This window comes from Epinephelus lanceolatus, chromosome 1 (genome assembly GCF_041903045.1).
Source record: "Epinephelus lanceolatus isolate andai-2023 chromosome 1, ASM4190304v1, whole genome shotgun sequence".
In the NCBI taxonomy this organism is placed as follows: domain Eukaryota; kingdom Metazoa; phylum Chordata; class Actinopteri; order Perciformes; family Serranidae; genus Epinephelus; species Epinephelus lanceolatus.
Window position 1 is genome coordinate 12,977,826 of NC_135734.1, and position 17,979 is coordinate 12,995,804.

The 17,979-nt window shown below is 41.2% G+C and overlaps 1 protein-coding gene across 8 annotated transcripts in view; it reads left to right on the forward strand.

Annotated features, from left to right (window-relative positions):
• Window positions 1-17,979, forward strand: part of sox13 (SRY-box transcription factor 13) — a 61,284-nt gene that overhangs the window by 8,400 nt on the left and 34,905 nt on the right. For 4 of the 8 annotated variants that reach the window (XM_078175811.1, XM_078175851.1, XM_033627634.2 and 1 more), the window contains exon 1: window positions 14,620-14,726. The exons of the other annotated variants lie outside the window; for them this stretch is intronic. In XM_078175811.1, the coding sequence (XP_078031937.1) occupies window positions 14,653-14,726 (74 nt within the window). In that variant the 5' untranslated portion in view covers window positions 14,620-14,652. Of the gene's footprint in view, window positions 1-14,619; window positions 14,727-17,979 lie in introns of those variants that run through there. 8 annotated transcript variants of the gene reach the window in all.

The window sequence follows — 17,979 nt, forward strand, 5'->3', positions numbered from 1 at the left end:
CAGGTGTGCTGTAAAAACTTCTTTGAACTATAATATAACTATGACTATGGTGCGTTTAGGTGTTTGATATCTTTTAGCACCTCATAAATAGAAAAGTTGTCTCACAGTGATACCGCTTTAAATTCTTTTCCTTTCCTACATGACTTTGTTTCAGTAAAGTGAAATATGTTTCTGACAGATCTCAGAGAACATAAGATAAGCTTCTCTGCAATCTTATCGTCCACTAATCGCATCTGCTTGATAACTTCTTGAAAATCATGCGCTCACTTTTACGTCCTGTGCAGTGAGACACTGAGATAACTCCGTCCCTGTCATGTGTCCCCTGCCATTCTCAACATCTCAATTTAAATAATGCCATGTCGAACCTGTAAAGTCACCGGGGAAATAAACAGAAAATGCACGGCATACCTCACTGTGTCAGAAAGAAGACAAAAACAAAGCTGACTGATGTAGATATTGTTGCAGTGGTGAAGCCGTAGATGAGGGCTGTACGAGCATATACACTGTCAGTTACATGCCTTAAACTTGTGTTATTATACCCCCTCTGTTTGCTGCTCACTGTTGTTCCTCTGTCAGATAAAGATTTTCCCCCCATGTTTTAATTCTTTTTCACATACAGTATGTTGGTTTTATCATGAGCTGAAGTGTAACACAATTGAAGGAGAAACCACCCAGATAAATTTCAGTATGTGGCATTTAGCTACTTTATCAGCCTGTCAGCTCCAAAAACAAAGACTCCTGCAGACTGTGTGACGAATGCTGAACTCTCCCCATAAGTTACAAAGCAATATTTTTTCTAGTAGCTTGTGTTTGACAACAAGAGAATCAAATTAAAAAAAGTAGAAATGTAGAAAGTGAATTTTCTTTATTATGATTTTATTAGTTTGCAAGCGTTACTTAGCAGCTCCAGTTTGACAACTGGATCACATGATGCACTTTACATTGTTTAACCCTGATGTCATCATTAACTCGAGTGGCTCCTGTTGTTTGTTTGTGCGATCTCCAGAGTTCTACGTAATGACTCGGATTAAACATGACTGTTTTTTCGACCACCAATGCTTCTCTACCAACCTGCTTTGCTTTGTCTTAAGCGGAGCAGAGCAAGTCATATTCATCTCTACCTTTTGTGCGACACCATATCCCATTGGGTCCTACTGAAAATGCAGATCTTTAAAAAACAGGTCACAAATACACAGTGTCAATCTGAAGTAGGTGAAAGCAATTAACTTAAAGCTATAGTAGGGTAACTTTTTTTTTTGTAATTTTTGCTGAAATTGTCATTTTGTCCAGACAGTAGTACATGAGACAGATAATCTGTTAAAAAAAAGCTAAACAGTACACTAAAGTATGTTTCTGTAAACATCTGAGGCAAGAAACAGGCAATGCAGAAACAGAATCTTGATTTATATTTGATCAACGCTGCCTAGTTTGACAGTTTGATCGCAGTTCACAAGCTGTGACTGACAGCTGCGTTAGAGACTCCTCGGCTCTGATTGGTTGTTTACATTCAGCTGCGGTAGATTCTTGCAAATGCTTTCAGAAGCATTACGAGGAGGAGGAGGATTTTTTTAACAGGTCAAGTGTCTCATGTACTACTGTCAGGATTTGTTGACAATTTTAGCAATTATGACAAGAGTTATTTTTATAAAATAAGAATAAGAATAACTTTATTCATCCCCAAGGGGAAATTCAGTTATCTTCAGCTCATCTATTATATGTCAAAAAATTATAGAGCTTGATGGCTGTTGGTATATAGGATCTCTATATTCTGTATCTCTCTGTCCTGCATCGAAGAGAGCGGAGCTGTCCACCACAGTTTTTTGGTCCATCAAGGTGTTGTGGAGTGGATGATCTGGGTTGTTCATGATGGCCTCGAAAATCTTCAGTGTGCATCTCTCCACCACCTCCTCCAGTGTGTCCAACCTGACTCCAGTCACAGAGCCAGCTCTTTTGAAGTTACCAACTGCAGCTTTAAGTGACTGAGCGCTGTAGATTTTAGCAAACTTTACTCAAACTAAAGGGCTTTTTATATGACTTACCTGTTTAAATGTTATTAAGTTGCAGCCATGTTGACCACGTTGGTTAGGGAAACTAACCATGGTTAACTCCAGGTAGCTGTGGCTGTCACTATTTCAGTGTGTTCACAGTTCATAAAAGTTAACTGAAATGTTTTGGTTTCCTAAAAAAGTTTTGTCCAAAGTTTGATTGTACGAAATGACCCTCCCCGTTCATTGCAACCGTACATGGGTGAATTTTTATGTAACTCACCCATTTATGTTTTATTAAGTTATGCATAATTAGGGACAGGCTGCTTTGAGTGACAGACTGTCTGCCAACACTGTCCTCGGCCTCTCAGTCAGATCAACCCCTCACTTCTCCACAGAGCAGGTTTTTAGAGCGTTTTTGTTGAGGCCAGAAACAGCGCTGTGAGAATGGTGAGCATATATGTTCACGGCCCTGCTTTCATCTTTTTTTCTGCTTCTTGAATTGACTGGCTTGACATTGAGTCTGTGCTTTATAAACAACAACAAAAGATTCAATGGATTTTTATTTTTTTGTTCCACCAGTGTTCCTCCTGTGTTTTCCTATTTTCAGACACTATCCAGACATATCTGCTGTGTAGTCAGGTCTGTGAGCCGGGCCTGTGTGTGAAGCCAGGCAGCGTGTCATTACTGCGGTCAGCCGGCAACTTCAGACATGATCTCCAGCTTATTGGAGCTGGTTAAGACCTATGGCACTAAGTTGTTTGTGGCATCAGCAGCTATACTTGTGAAACACACGCACACATACACACACACATACACACACACAAACACACACACACAGCATAGACCTCCCGCGGTTTCTCAATGCTGAGACGAACAGGCCCTCAGCAGAATCACCTGTTGTGCTCCTTACTGCTCAAAGGCGTTTCCATAGTAACACCTCAGAGCCCTGGCCCCTTGGTCTATAAGACCCTCAGCAAACATAGACCCCCACTACCACCGTTACAAACTCCATAAAACACACATGCACGCACACACACACACATACGTTGTGCACACGTGGGTGCTCTCAAGAAGTGGCAGTGAATGGAGTGAGGATATAAAGTGTGCCGGGCTAAAGGAGAGAGCACATTGTGAGAGTCGGGCCTCCTTTGTCTGAGCTAGCCTGAAGGAGTAGGGGGTGGAAAGGGAGTGGGGGTGGGGGGGCTTTGTGAAGGAAAAGAAAAAAGTGGCCTTCATACACATCCTTTCTTCCCTTTCTCTTGTTCTATCTCTTTATTGGGAGTGTGTTTTGTCTTCTTCCCCCCCTCCTCCTCTCTGATAAATGCCACAGTAGCCTTTCGCTAGCCGCCACAATAGACGACCTGTTTCAGAGAGAGAGAGAGAGAGAGAGAGAGAGAGAGAGAGAGAGAGAGAGAGAGAGAGAGAGAGAGAGAGAGATGAAAAGAAAAAAATGGCTGCTTTTTAACCTGTGCTTCTGAAAAGCAGACTTTTCAAAAGAATAAAGCGGCCGTGACTAAAGCCAGAGTCCTGTTCTCCTCTCTTTTCTCTCTCCTCGTGTCTTTGTGAAGGGCACAGTTGTGTCATCAGCCTATTTATACATCTTATTTAGAAAGCCTTTGAGAGAGAGACACAGAGAGAGTGGTCAGAGAGGGAGAGAGGCGTATGAAGTGTATCTGAGCAGGATGGAAACACGGCAGACATGTTTAGCATGTAATTGTGACTGAAGACATATAGTCACATAAAGTCAGAACTGTGCTTTGAGATGATATACTGTATCTCTGACTACAATGAACAATGGTTAACTAGCAGTGACTAAATGTCCTTTGTCTTGTTTTTTTTTCTTTACTGTAGAATATTTTCATTAGTGAAATGTATTCAGATCCTTCAATTTGGTGAAAGTAGCAATAACAAACTGTAAAATAATCTGTTACAAATATTACATTGAACTTGCACTTAAATAAAAGTAGAGATGTTTCATCAAAATTTACTCAATCAAAAGCATCAAAAGCACTCATACAACACTGTATATACATTATACTACTGAACTGTAATTACTAATGCAGTAACCTGGGCTTTAAAGGACCCCTATATGATTTCCCAAGCTTTACTATAGCAGCCAACCACTATTTGCTATGTAGAGATATAGTGGACTGATGGTGTCCTTAGCAGAGAATGAAGTGATGCTACCTGTGTGTTGTAATCTGAGCTTTTCTGTTTTTTGTTGTGATGGAGGGTCCGGCCACGCGTGCATATTAGTGCATGTAGCCCACTGGCTAGCTAACTGCCATTGCTCTGCACTGCGCTCATAAGGTGGTTACCAGTGCCCCAGGAACACCACTAAGCCTTGCTTCTAATTTCTCCCAGTGGCCACTTGGTGGTATTGCAGCAAAACATCATCATCTGTGGCTCAAAAGCTATTTTCCGCATAGACCATTGTAAAACAACATTTGTAAAACTGTTGACAGGACACCCCGAACTGCAAGGTCAATTATGACTCAATCTGTTATTAAAAAAGGTGTGTGTGTACATTATGGTAAATGTACAACCTGCAACAAAGACGCTAATTATCATTACGTACAGATATTTATCACTGAAGCTTCAGTGTCCAAACTCAAGACAGTTAGAAAAAAAATTAGCATTATGTGCTAGGCCAGCAATGTTGTTGTCTGGTGTCTTGTTATCATTATACAATGATGTGGTCACTGCTGACAGTGGAACAGCATCATCACGCAAGCCACCCTCCGATTCCCTACAGATTAATAATGTTAGCTCTGCCAGCACTGTTGCTGCTGTTAGCACTGTACGCACTGTTAGCACCACTAGCTGCTAGCGCCACTAGCGCTAGCTTCAGCTAGCAGCCACCTTCATGTTGAAAGCAGTTTGCAGGCAACTTCTGAATCACAGATATGCTCTGATAATATATAGAGCTCCTCTAATGTTGTATTTAGCAAACAAGGGAACCAATTTAATTTTAAATTTGTATACTTCTGAGTAGATTTATTGATAGCAATGGATTAATTTTTTTTACAAGATATTCATGTGTCCTGAATGAAAAAAGTAACTACAGCTGTCAAAAATTGTAGGGAGTAAAAAGCGCAATATTATCAGCTGAAATGTAATGGAGTAGAAAAATGCAGCGATCTCAAGTTAGCTACAAGTAGCTCAGATTTTACTAAAAGGTACCTTGTGGAGTTTTTCACCACTAGTGGTGCAATGGAGCAATGTGTGCAACTGTGTTCTAGTTTGGTTTGTATTGTGAGGGTTATCACTCATTGTCCATCACGGTGTCAATGAGAGAGTTCCTCGCTAATCTGCGGCACACTGACTTCCCAGCATTCGTATCTCTTTCCTCTTGCTTTATCTTGCTGTCTTTGGCTTCTACCCCCTGACAGGCTTTTATCTGATGAGATGTTGGGTAACCAATCAATAGGACATATGACCATGTGATTGCGATTATGTGTGAAATGTGTGAAGAGCTCTGCATTAACAAAATGTGATCTGCATCACAGCTGTTGTGATAGTTTCCTGTTACATTTTGTATCGTGTCCCATAGTATATTGTTTGCTGTTTGCAATGTACCAGTGACATCATCCTACAGTATAAAAGTTATGTGTTTGATATTTAAGCAACAAAAAGGAAGGTTTTTTTGGTCTTTTTGTTTTTTGCTGCAGCACCTCTCACAAAACATACAGAGACAGACACACAGTAATAACAAAACAAAAAACAACAACAAAAAACGGAGCCATGTAACAAGCACGATTTGTCCTGCTGCATTGTTTCTTGTCTTTTTGATGCTGAAACACTAATTCTAGTGAAAATCACAAACAATCTGAGCCTGAAAGCACTGCATTAAAGCAGCACAGCTGCAGCCCACTGCTGTCTGGAGAGGCTGTGAACTTCGAAAGTGCACTTACCTCGAGTCGTAAACCCGTTGACTGGGAAGATTACTGAGCGTAGTCCACAGAATCTTTTAGATATCACTTAGAAAGCCCTTGTTTCTATGCAGTGATATATCTGTACTTGTAAAACTCTCGCTAATAGTTCTGCTGCTCGTACTGTATTGGACGAGCACATAAAAACCTAAATACTGAGGCCTTAATTTCTAATTAGTATTCATACAAATGTGTCCATCCTTCTGCTTTGCACATGCTGCTCCATCTGACAGGGCCGCTCGCCAAACCATCTCCTTGTAGTTTTAGACAAAGATGAGGATATGAAAACATTTTGTACTTTAAGGTTATGTTATTCTGTAAATAAATGTCCCTCAGTTAAATAAGTAGACAGACAATACACAGCCTAAACGGTGGGCCGTAACAAAGGGCTAAAAATATACTTTGTTTTGCATCATTTGAACCAGAGCATGTGCCCTACAGTACTATGAGGTGCACGGTTACATGCTCACTAGTGTGGGCTAAGTTAATGTTAAAAGAGAAACCAGTGCTGACACTACAAAAAGCTGTTGCTCTCTGCATTTATCAGTTCTAAAGAAACTCAACCACACAAGCACATGAACAAAACAGAAACCACAACCCAGACAACTTTGTCAATCATGAGAAGACAGAGGAAAGAGCAGTCATGTGTTCACAGCAAGTTAAAGTGGGATGGTTAACTTTATGACTCAGAACCCCCCAACAACACCCACATCCCTTCACACCATCATACTAGTGATGTAATAGTTATCTTCTATCACTGGAATCTTAAAAAAATATATTTCCTGCTTTTTTCTTCTTAAGCTATTTTCCTATTTAACAAGTGTCCAAACTTAAGTTACAGGAAGAGAATTTAAAACAAAGCCTGACTCATTCCTGTATCAATGAAAAAGGCCGCAGCCTACAAAGAACTTTATCTAAATAAAATAACCAGATCAGACCTGATCTTCTGACAACAGACTAAAGCCTTTGTGGTTTTATTTAAGTCAGGGGTGAGTCATATGCAGTCTGTTCATTGTAAGTCCTTGTTAAAACTTTAGAAAATCAAAGAAAAAGAAAAGCAGCAGCCAGTGAAGAACAGCAGGGGACTTTGTTTTTGGTGAACTTGTGCTTTGGCGGAGTTCTGGGCGCTGACATTGGGGAGTAAAACCAACTGCCACAAACAACAACTCCGGTATGTAACCAATGCACTACTACTGTTATGCCAACCTGGGCGTTGTCGATAAATTCTTAGTCAAATCAAGCTGTAATGTAATGACTGAACAATCAGCTGATCAGTCCCTAGCGCTAATGCAGGTAAATCTAGTCAGTGTACTTTTCAAGGACATAAAAAAAAAATTTGAACAATACTGACGAAGTCCTCAGAAAAGTCCTCTTTCTTCTTGGTACAAGGGAAAGGCTTTCATTATTGTCTTAGTTTTGTAACTAGAGAGTAGCCTTGCTTAGCAGCAACTTCTAGCTAGCAGGTGTTCCAATAATAAGCTATTGTAACTCAGTACATTAAGGGTTTCTTTAGCAGTCTTTATAAACCAGTGGAGCAGAGTTTAGTATCCCTACTGTAAAGTCAATGTGTATCTGCTAAAGCTCCAAACTTGGTCAATAAGGGGACTTGAACCGGTTCCCAAGCCAAGTCCTCATGGACTGAGCTAATGCCACCCCATATCCACCATGAATACAAAAGGAACCAATCTACCAATGCTCTCTCAATGTCATGTTTCCAACGTTTTCTGCTCCGTTCGGCCCGCATGTTTTGCTATTGTTAAGGCAAGTGTGCTTGAAACAATCAAGTCCGTACGTGGTGTAATGTTGTTCCTCTGCTTCCTGCCTACAGCCCACCTTGTGTTGTTCGTCCACGTTTATTTAGAACAGCCAGGACACAATAACGGTTCCAATGGGTGAAACTGTGCACATTTTCACATATGTCTCTTCTGAAAGGCATTCATGATGCGCTCCATTGTACAACCGAAAAGTGCAGGAAGTAGAGAGAAATTTCCAAATCCTGCAAGCTTTTATACCTCATTTGTCATTTTCGGAAAGTTACGAAATTTATCCGACGCAGTCCCCCAATTCCAACGTTTATCGGAACATTGTTGGGGGGAGGAGGCTTCAGACGCTGTTCGGTGATTTGATGAGCACTTCATTTGAACCATACAGGTGCTTTAAAGCCATGTCTGCATTAGCCATAGCCATCACCGCATTGTTTAATTCGCAAAGGTCTTGGGCTTGTGGGCAATTGTGTTTTTTAAGGCCCCTGAAAACAGAAATAATGGCATTTGGTAGGGCTGCACGGTATATGCGGTAGACGGTAGAAATGATATAAATTTGGCCCACGGTAGAGATTTGCGCTCTACCGTCCTATCGTCGATGATGTCATCAAACCTGCCTCAGTGTGAAAATGGCTGCGAGCACAGAGACAGCGGAGCAAGAGGAGCTGGTTCACGTCCGTGATTTAGCGTAGCACGTGCAACATGTGTTGCTGGAGAACTTGTGAGTGAGTGAGTTAATGTCTTATGAACAGCACCGGACTTCTCACACTCTTTTAGCGACTTACCGCTCAGAGGGAATTCATTCAGTGTCTCCTCTGGCAGCAGCACAGCGTCTCTCCCTCTCCTCTCTCGCCGTGTGCACACGGGAGTTGGTTTTCGGCAAGAGAGTTTGTCATAAACCTTTGGTAATGTAAACCTATGTGACGCTAGGGGCTCCACAAAAAACGCCATATGTGAATGTGTGATAGTTGTGGTATCATAACAGCCTGTCACAGGTTACAGCGTGATGATTAGAGGAGAAATGGCAGAGCATAAAGGTCCAGGTGGAAGAAACACAACTCAGTCATTTAGGATTTTGCTAAAAGAAGGAAATTACCTTTTGATATAGATCCCAGGGGACATTTTGCACCATAGAGTACTGGGTTTTAATTTTGAGTTTTGAGATCTGCATTCTGCACAATAAATGCTCTAAAAAATACATTATATCTTTGCTTTTGTTGTTGTTGTTGTTTTTTTTTATCAATTTAGCTTTGCTAAGGGACTACAAAACCCATTCAGAAACACTTCTATTATAACTTTTACACTTAAATTTATACCGTGATATATACCGTTGTTACCGTGAAGGGATTCGATTTATACCGTGATATAAATTTTAGGTCATACCGCCCAGCCCTAGCATTTGGTCTTTTTAGTTTATTTGTGATCCTTATCTTGACATACTGAGTGAACCACAGAATATTGTGTTCTTGCAAATGTTCAAAATGTACAAAAGTTCCTGCTTCACTTTGGCTTTGTGTTACTTACTGCTAACAGTGACTTAATGTAATAAACACTAAAGTAGATACTTTAGATTTCAGGTCTTCACAGGTCCAAAATGACCTGGGAAGTTTGTTCGGTAATTTTAAAAATTGATTTTTTTAATGGAGCGTAATTACAATTGCTACCAAAAATGTTGCTCTACTGCTAAAAACAATTTTCATATCAGGAAACTAGGGCTGTCAACGAATATTCTAAATTCGAATTTAAATTCGGGGGCGAGCGAGAGGTCCGCGGTCGTTTATAACGTAATGTTATAGATAATTGTGTTATGTGTTTTAATGTGTAGGTATGTAAATGTTTTCGGGAACTGCCCATTGGTTCGACATCCCATTGTTCCGACCATATTAAACGCAATGTTCCGAAGTCCGTTCCGAAATCATCATGATGCCCTGTGGTTAAGGTCTGGTTAGGTTTAGGCACAAAAACCACTTGGTTGGGGTTAGGAAAAGATCATGGTGTGGGTTAAAATGAAAAACAAAGTGACAAACTCATAAGCCGTGAGCCTGCTCCGCCTCAAGCCGGTCGCGGTGCACCATACGCCCGCCGCGAGCCGTTCAGCCCCGCGGACAGTCAACCAATGGGCTGTCGAACCAATGACATGGACCCAATGTTTTCAAAGACGTTTATATTGAAATAAAAATACCTACAGGTAGTTATGTTTCATATACAAGTATGTTTCCTTGTATTAGTTTGCTCTCTTGTGGACATAATGCGGAAAAAAAAATATTTGAATTTTTAGAAGGAATATTCAAACGTCATTTTTGAGCAATTTTGACAGTCCTACAGGAAACATACTGTTCTTACCCATCTTACTGTAAATACTGTTAATGTTAATTTTATTCTATTGTCATTTATTTTTGTTGTTCTGATGTAAGCTCCTGTAACACCTGCCAGCGACCAGTTTAGAATAGTTCTAAGTGGCTTAGATTGTGCACACAAATATAAATGTTTAAACTCTCGTAAGTATGGAAATGCTACATTGTTAGCTTGGCTAGAATCACCAGATTTTAGTCATTCAGTTTAAATTAATGGAAACCATGAGCATCAAAGTATAATTAACTCAGATTTACATGGTACAGAGACAAAGAAAAGTGCTAACACCTTACCTTTGAAACAGGCCGAGTCGTAAAGGTTTCATAAGTTATATTTATAATTTCGCTCTGTTAGCGTTCACCACTCAAAAGGATCAAAAGACTTTTTCATAAAATGACTGCATGTTGTGAATATTGTCAGGCTCAGTATCCATCTTACCTCGCTCCGCTCCCCCGCCAACTTGCTGGCCCTGCTGCTCAATCTTTGTCACCTTGCTGTTGCTTTTGTAATCTCATCCTTAATCCGCCCAATCATCGTGATCAGCACTGATCATGGGTCTTCTCTGATTCACTTGGGTATTACACATAATGAAAAACAGACCTGGGACCCACCCATAAAAGAGTGGGACCACACCCGGACCCAGTTCAACATAATGAAAACTGGAACCAAACCCGTGTGGTTGGGTCTCAGGTTGTGGCGTCAGGGTAGACCTGTGAAGGCCCCTACTGTAGATTAAGTCGATAATTAACTACCTGTGCTGTGGCATTCATTTTGTGGCTTTGCCTTAGTTTTTCCAACAAGACTTTTCCGAACTCAGATTGTTTTTTTCCTAATACCACACTACAGATCCAGAGATTGCATTGCCATCCTCTTAGTAGTCTGTCTGACACATCAAACACTTTTTGTTTGCTTGTTTTGCCACGGGTCATGCATTAACACGTGGTGGTGTGCATGCCGATGGGTGGATTTCAAAGCTCTAATTTACTTCAGCTGCCATTTTACCAACACAAATGCTCTTTTCAGCAGAAACAAACTGTGATCATACGGCAAAAATGTTCAACGTCCGTATCAATTCATTTGCCACTGACTGTTAATGAAAGTGTGTGAATGAATCAGCCTCACACTTCCTATTTCTTCATTCCTTGTTGGCTCATTTCTTTATACTTCTTCTGGTACTGATGTTATGTTTGTGGCATCGTTAGGTATGGGAGAAATCGGAAGTGTGAGATAGAAATGTGTTGGAGCAGAGTGTGTGTTTCTCGTGTGTGTGCAGTGGGCGGGCCTCTGTGGGGCAGCCCCTGAACTCCAAGAGGAAAAGGGAGTAAAATGTAGTCTTTGTGATGTCTCTATCACTCAATCGCAGCGCTGGAGTTCCCAACACTGCTCTTTGTGTGATGAACTGACCAGCAACCACAGAACAACAGCACCTTATCAGGGCTTGTAGGTCTCTGTGCTCGCTTTTTGGCACACACACACACACACACACACACACACGCATTCAGTGCAAGGTAAAAAAAAAAAAAAAAAAAAAAGAGGAAACTAAGTGTGTATTCTTGATGAGCTTATTCTTTGGACTATGCACTATATGGTTCAGTACCCTTGACATCAAAAGGCCACGAGAACAGAGGAAGAAAGGGGAAGGAAAGGAGAAGAGGGCAAGGCTTTTGTGTCTTCAGTCCTGAGAGCTCATTCTCTAATGAGGCCCAGTCAGCAACGCAAGGAAGCTTTGTTCGAGAACTGTGTGTGTCTGTTGCTATGTGTGTGTGAACGTCTTACCGACCTCTCCAAAAAATAAAATAATAATTCAAGACCTGAACATACGCATTTGATTCTTTGAGACTTCATCTGTCGGTGTGATCTTAAGAGTATTTAGTGCTCCGTTGGAAGGCCTTGATATTTCAGTGAAAAGCTGTTTCTGAACTTCTCTAAAAGTCAGTCAGGTAGCGGTAAATAAATGCCAGGAGAGCTGTTGGAAAAGCAAACAAATGCCACATGCATCACTTTGTGAACCATGCAGAAATGTGCTCATCACAATTTTACAGAGCCCAAAGTGACGTCTTCAGGTTGCTTCTTTTGTCTGATGAACAGTCTAAGACCCAAAAACTATTAGTTCACTACATCGTCAATGACAAAAGCAAATTCCCACATTTAAGAGGCTGGGGTAAGCAAATGTTTGACATTTTTGCTTGAAAAATTACTGAAACGATGAATCAATTATCAAAATAGTTGGCTTTTAATTTTCTTTCAGTCGACTAATTGATAATCGATAATTGTTGCGGCTCAAGGCTCATTGTAGCTGTTATAAGAAAGTTTTTTTCCAGCTGTTGCAGAAAATATAGATTTCCATTTTCTTTGCTCATTTTAGGCTGCATTGACACCTCTAGTTGTTATCAACCACTGTTTTTAACATCTTCAACACCTCGTCAAGGTATTTGTTGTTAATGACTGAAGGAACCAATATGTAATTATTTATTTTCCTTTAACTGTTTTCTCACTATGAGTAAAACAGGACAGAAAAAACACATCCTTTCCCATCCTGTCTCTATAGACTGGATCACAGAGGTGAGTGCCATTTGTATTGTGGATCTCAATTTCGCTCTTGTTCAGAAAATGTTTCACATTTATGTACAGTATGTACAATAAAACCTACTGAATATTCAGTGTGTGATCAGTGAAGTGCTCCTGAATGTGCACCATCTGACTGGTGGCATATGTCCACATATCTTGCATCACACCTGAATTTACTCCATTTGGTATGATTGACTGCTAGCTTCAACTGCAGAGCTCATTACATCACTCAGTTCTGTAGCTGGTTCTCAACTGCACTAAACTCACAACACATTTTTAAAGAGTCATTGCCAACTAAAAGCCCAAATCGGACAAAGACAGCAGATGGCCAATGCGGTTCTGTTTATACTATATTGGGTGTTCACACAGTCCCCCCAGTCCACTCGCAGACGTGGGCTTACGATAGTGTTAAAGTCATGCTGACCCTCGCAGCTATGTGGATGCGGAAAAAGCGTAGTTGAAGATTTGAAGGACTTGCACCCATATAGTGCATTCTGCCTCGCATCCCGTTTTTTTTTGTTTTGTTTGTTTGTTTGTTTCAAAACCAGACTCCACTGACAAAAACAGTAATTTTACCTCGCTGAACATGGGAGCTGAGGGTCTACTGCTGCCTTGATCAGTTAGTTTGTGTCATTGTGTGACTTTGGTTAACAGTTATTCGGATTCTGTCCTGGTGTGCCCATCCTCTTGAACATTTTTTGCCATGCTTTGTATTTTTTAGCCAAGTCTGTATAACTGCAAATTCAGAGACACCCAAAATTAATTCTCTAAAGTGAAATTTGCACCATTATTACTTCTGGCTCCCGTCACTACTGGGACATGTGTCTTTTTTGGGGTCAGTGTTCACTTTGGTTGACCTCTCGACCTCTGGGCCGCTAAACATGGTAGAAAAGCAGTGTGTGTTGCTATGGTCTGCGTAGCCGCTGTCTTTAATAGTTTATTAGTTGTTGTGCTTGTGTTTACGTGTGAAAGCCCTGAAACAAACAAACACTGCCTTACCTATTTGCATCCAGCTCGGCAACCTGCTGCACTTCCTTGTACATCACTTGCTATGTAACCGTCAAAGCACATGTATAGTGTTGAAAATACGGCTGACTCCCGACAGAGTACCAAAATGTAGCTAGGTTTCGTAGTAATACAGCAAAAATGTAGTCACTGGCCCAAAATGATTAATACAAGAGACAAAGTAAAGGCATGATGGAACATTTCCTGCAGCTTAATATGAGAATGTAGCATTTAATGTACCCAACCACAGTCATATGGCCACAGAAGCAGCTACTGTAACTGTGTCCAACTCAAGTAAAATTAAGTGGAATACAACCAACAGTGCATGGCAAGAAAGTTTTTCTTTTTTAGACCAAAAAGAATCACAATATGTTGAGTCATTTATCACAAATTACAGTTTATGACGACCTAATTCATCTTCCATTTGTTATTGGTTTCTTTTCTGACTCAAAAAGTGAATTTAAAAAATAAGGACCAGAAGAAGCTTTTTAAAGGCTTTTAGTGCATCACTGCTGTAATAATCAGAGTATTATGCACACAGCTAGGCTGAATTCTGACAGGTTCTTCTCTTTTCAATTAAAAAGTGATATTAAACAGCAGTGACAAACTCTTCGTTTGCACTGTTGTTCTTACTCTGTTGTTTACATGTTATTTCCTGCCATTAACACTCCACGGCTTTGTCGTTTATCTGACAGCTCTTTTTCTCCACTTATAGTCACATGTCCTGGAAATCATAACCTAGGATAAAGCCCACTTTGTTAGAAAGTGGCTGAAGCTAATGAATGCTCTTATCACACCCCTATTGCACCTGTTACGGGGCTGATGTTCGATCGGTATCACACACGTAGGGCTGCGGCAACGGTTACCTGAAACAGCATGCTAATGCTATGCAAATGAAGCCCCTGGACGGTGGGATTAGAAGAGGCTCTTTGTACTTTGCCTCTTGAGAAGAGAGATGGGGGGGGGCGGGAGTTGTGGGGCTGGGTCAGAGGTAACAGAAGAGTAGAAAAGACAGGCGTTATTGGTAAGGGAGAGCCAGTCACTATGACTTGTGTCAGCAGCTCTGTTCCGGTGAGGGAGCGCTGTTGGATCTCCTCCTGTCCACTCCTCCCTACCAGGTCAGTAGAGAAAACTAAAGGCTCGATGGAAATGTGTTCTTTTAAATTTAGGTTTAAGACTTTGAATTGTGCTGCTATAAATTTCCTTTTTTAAAATAGTGTTTTCTGTTTTTTATTAACGGCAGTTCTGCAAAAAGTTTAATTTGGCTCCATTAAAACCTAATTTTCTCTGATGAGCAAGCAAAGCAACATCCCTCCCTGATCGTCAATCCAAGGAGAAGACCCTGGCAGGTTTAAAAAGATAAAAGAAAACAAAGATTTGAGAAGAGATTAGGTGTCTTTCAGTGATGTTTCACTTTTGTGGAAGCTCTTCACGCGATCATCCTGAGCCAGGCCCTGTGGGCAGACAGACACTAGCTGGCGTGGTAAGCCGAATTGTTTTATCATCCCTAAGCAAATATTGCTAACCGTGAAACATTTCCCCAAACATTTGTTTATACATCGGCTCACACTTGTCTTAACACGACTGCACAGCAGGTTGGAAACTTACTGTGAGAGCTCTGTCACAAAATGCGGTTGACAATTGAACAGTGTGAGAAAATGTATTGCAAATGTTTCTCTGTTAAGTGTGATGGAACTGGCTGTGGAAATATGCAAAGATCAGGCTGTGAGATATTTTACATTTGCTGCTTTGTTGTTGTTGTTTAATAGACCGTCGTGCTTGAGCCAGCTGACTGAGACGTGTTATGGTTTTCTGCCGTTGATACATTCCTGCAGGGAACCTTCTGCCATTACAGCTGTCACTCTCAGGGCTGACAATGAGAATGCCTTTATTTGTTTATCACCGAGTAAACCTCTTTAGATGTCTCACACTTTATCCTGCTGCTCTCAACCACTGAGACGGGCTCTTGGCACTCTCTCTCTGTCTATTGTGCACTCTCTGCTATTCTGCCTCAGGCACTACTAGTTGGAAAGCGACAAGAACGATATAAACCCAACAAGCTGCTTCTGTTGGGAGGGGGGAGAAAAGAAAACAGTGAGAGAAAGAAGAAGGAACAAAGGAAGAAAAGAAGAGAAAAGAAAGGGAGAACAACAGCACAGATTTGCATTGCCAATCCCCCGGGGGGGAAATGTTAGGTTTTACGTGTTACAACTTGTTGGGTAACTGAAGGTTTTGTGTGAAGTGATTCTTGTGTCGTGGGAAGTGTAAGGTTTCAGTGTTGCCAGCGCTCAAAGGAGAGGAGCTGATTTTTATCTGAGGGCAGATGCATGTTCCCTCCGTCCACTGTCATCCTCCATCGCCTCCCTCTCTGCTGCGGCAGGAGCATTCACTTCACAGCGGGGGACAGGACAAGTATACTTCTGTAACAGCGCAGCCATTACTGTGGTCAGACTGACAGTGAGCCACAATGGGCTTCTTCTCAGTTCACCCAAATGACAAAAAACCCCTTTATCTCCTATTTAGGCCTAACATACGCCAGGGGACTTACACTGGGGAAAAGACTTTCAAAAGACTTTTAAAAGACTAAAGTCTGACATCTAAACTGTGAGTTTTTAGTCACGCACTTCAGATTTTGCAAAGACTGGGGATCTTGAGGGTCCCTGTTCCCAGGTTCCCATCCTGCTCCTGCTGGAAAAACATAACTCTAGATGCATGAGATAAAAGGCGTCACATGTTGACATTACTCTTTGTCAGTTTGACGTCAATATTATCCATGAAAATCTGTATTTGCATACAAAATTAACATTTTGGATTTTGTCACCTTAACTCGCTGCCAGCCTCCATTGGTTAACTGATTAGAGAGATAAGAGATTTCTCGCTAAAATAGGTGCAGGTTGGTGGATCAGACAGACTGAATTAAACACCAACCCTTGTTCACTCCACAGTACAAGATTAATGTTCTTGCGCCCTCGTAGAATCCCCTCCATGTTGACTATCTACCCTGTTAAGTGCTGCAGAGAGTGCAGCTGTTGGTTGACAATGATTAGATCATTGAACTTCACTATTCGCATGAGCCAAGACTAAAAACATATAAAACATATTAGACATGTTTTGTCAGAACATCTGGATGAGAAAAGGACTGACCTAAGACAGCTCGAACTGAGTTTTATGACCGCCTTACACCAAACAATCCAGATCATGGTAGCGCGCACCAACTGAGGTGATTTTATTCCAACACTGGAAATTTGGAAATCGCTTAAGAAGTCATTTGTCGTAAGGCTGGCACTAGTTTTATTGTTCCCTGAAGATTTTTCCTCACAGTACAGCAGAAAGTCTCACTGACAGATTCATTTAGATTCAGATTTCTTCCACAATATGTTGGCCATCCTTTTTCTTTATTATAGTGCAGCGTCTGCTGTAAAACCCAAATTTGACAGTGATTAGCAGGAAAAGTATTTCTTTTTCAAACTGCTATATGTTGAAATATGATACAATTATTATTTCTGTTGGCGCACTTTCACTTGTTTTTTTGAATTCCTAGAAACCAGTATCAGTGTGTTGATAGCTGAATCACACAGATCACACCCCTGTTTTTTTAAATAGACAATATGTGATCCTTAAAACGCACTGATGTGACTTGGAAGCAAAAAATAGTCTCACCTGCTTGGGCGGTTTATACAACTACAGTCAGTTATTAGCTCACTGTGTATGTTAAATGTCAGAACACACTTGCAGAGGTCTAATAGTTGTTTTTGGTCATTTTGTTCTGCTTTGTTTAGCTCAACAGCTGCTCTGAGGTCTGTTTTATTGTGATTTCTTCGCGGCATGTGGTGAGTGCCCATAAAAGCTGAACAATACCGTAGGTGGTCGGAAAACTGGCCTCAATCAGATAACCTCGAAAGAAGGCAATGCTATTCAAATCATGCAACACACACACACACACACACACACACACACACTACATACATAGATACATACATACATACACAAGGTCAGGTTCCACATGGGTGCAGTCAGCTGCACATAGGCTAAGGGTGTGCTTAAGTAGATGAGACTGATGTGGAGGGAAGCCATAACCTTGACTGGCTTCTATTGTTCTCGCTAAGACGCTAAAGGCATTGTTTAAAAAAAAACAACAACCTTTGTGCTTGTAAAACACACACGCACCTTGACGCATTCCTTGCTGTCAGCGGCTCTGTGGGTCACTGAGATTCAGCGCATACCTCTGCATTGGGTGACACACACACACAGTCTGTGCAGAGGCGTGTGAAAGCCACCTGTGGCAGCTCTACAGTCCAGTCCTCTGTGGAACGTGGAGGGGAGACCCAGGAATAACTCGCCGTGGGACAAAACTCGGTGTGTCGCTGCTGC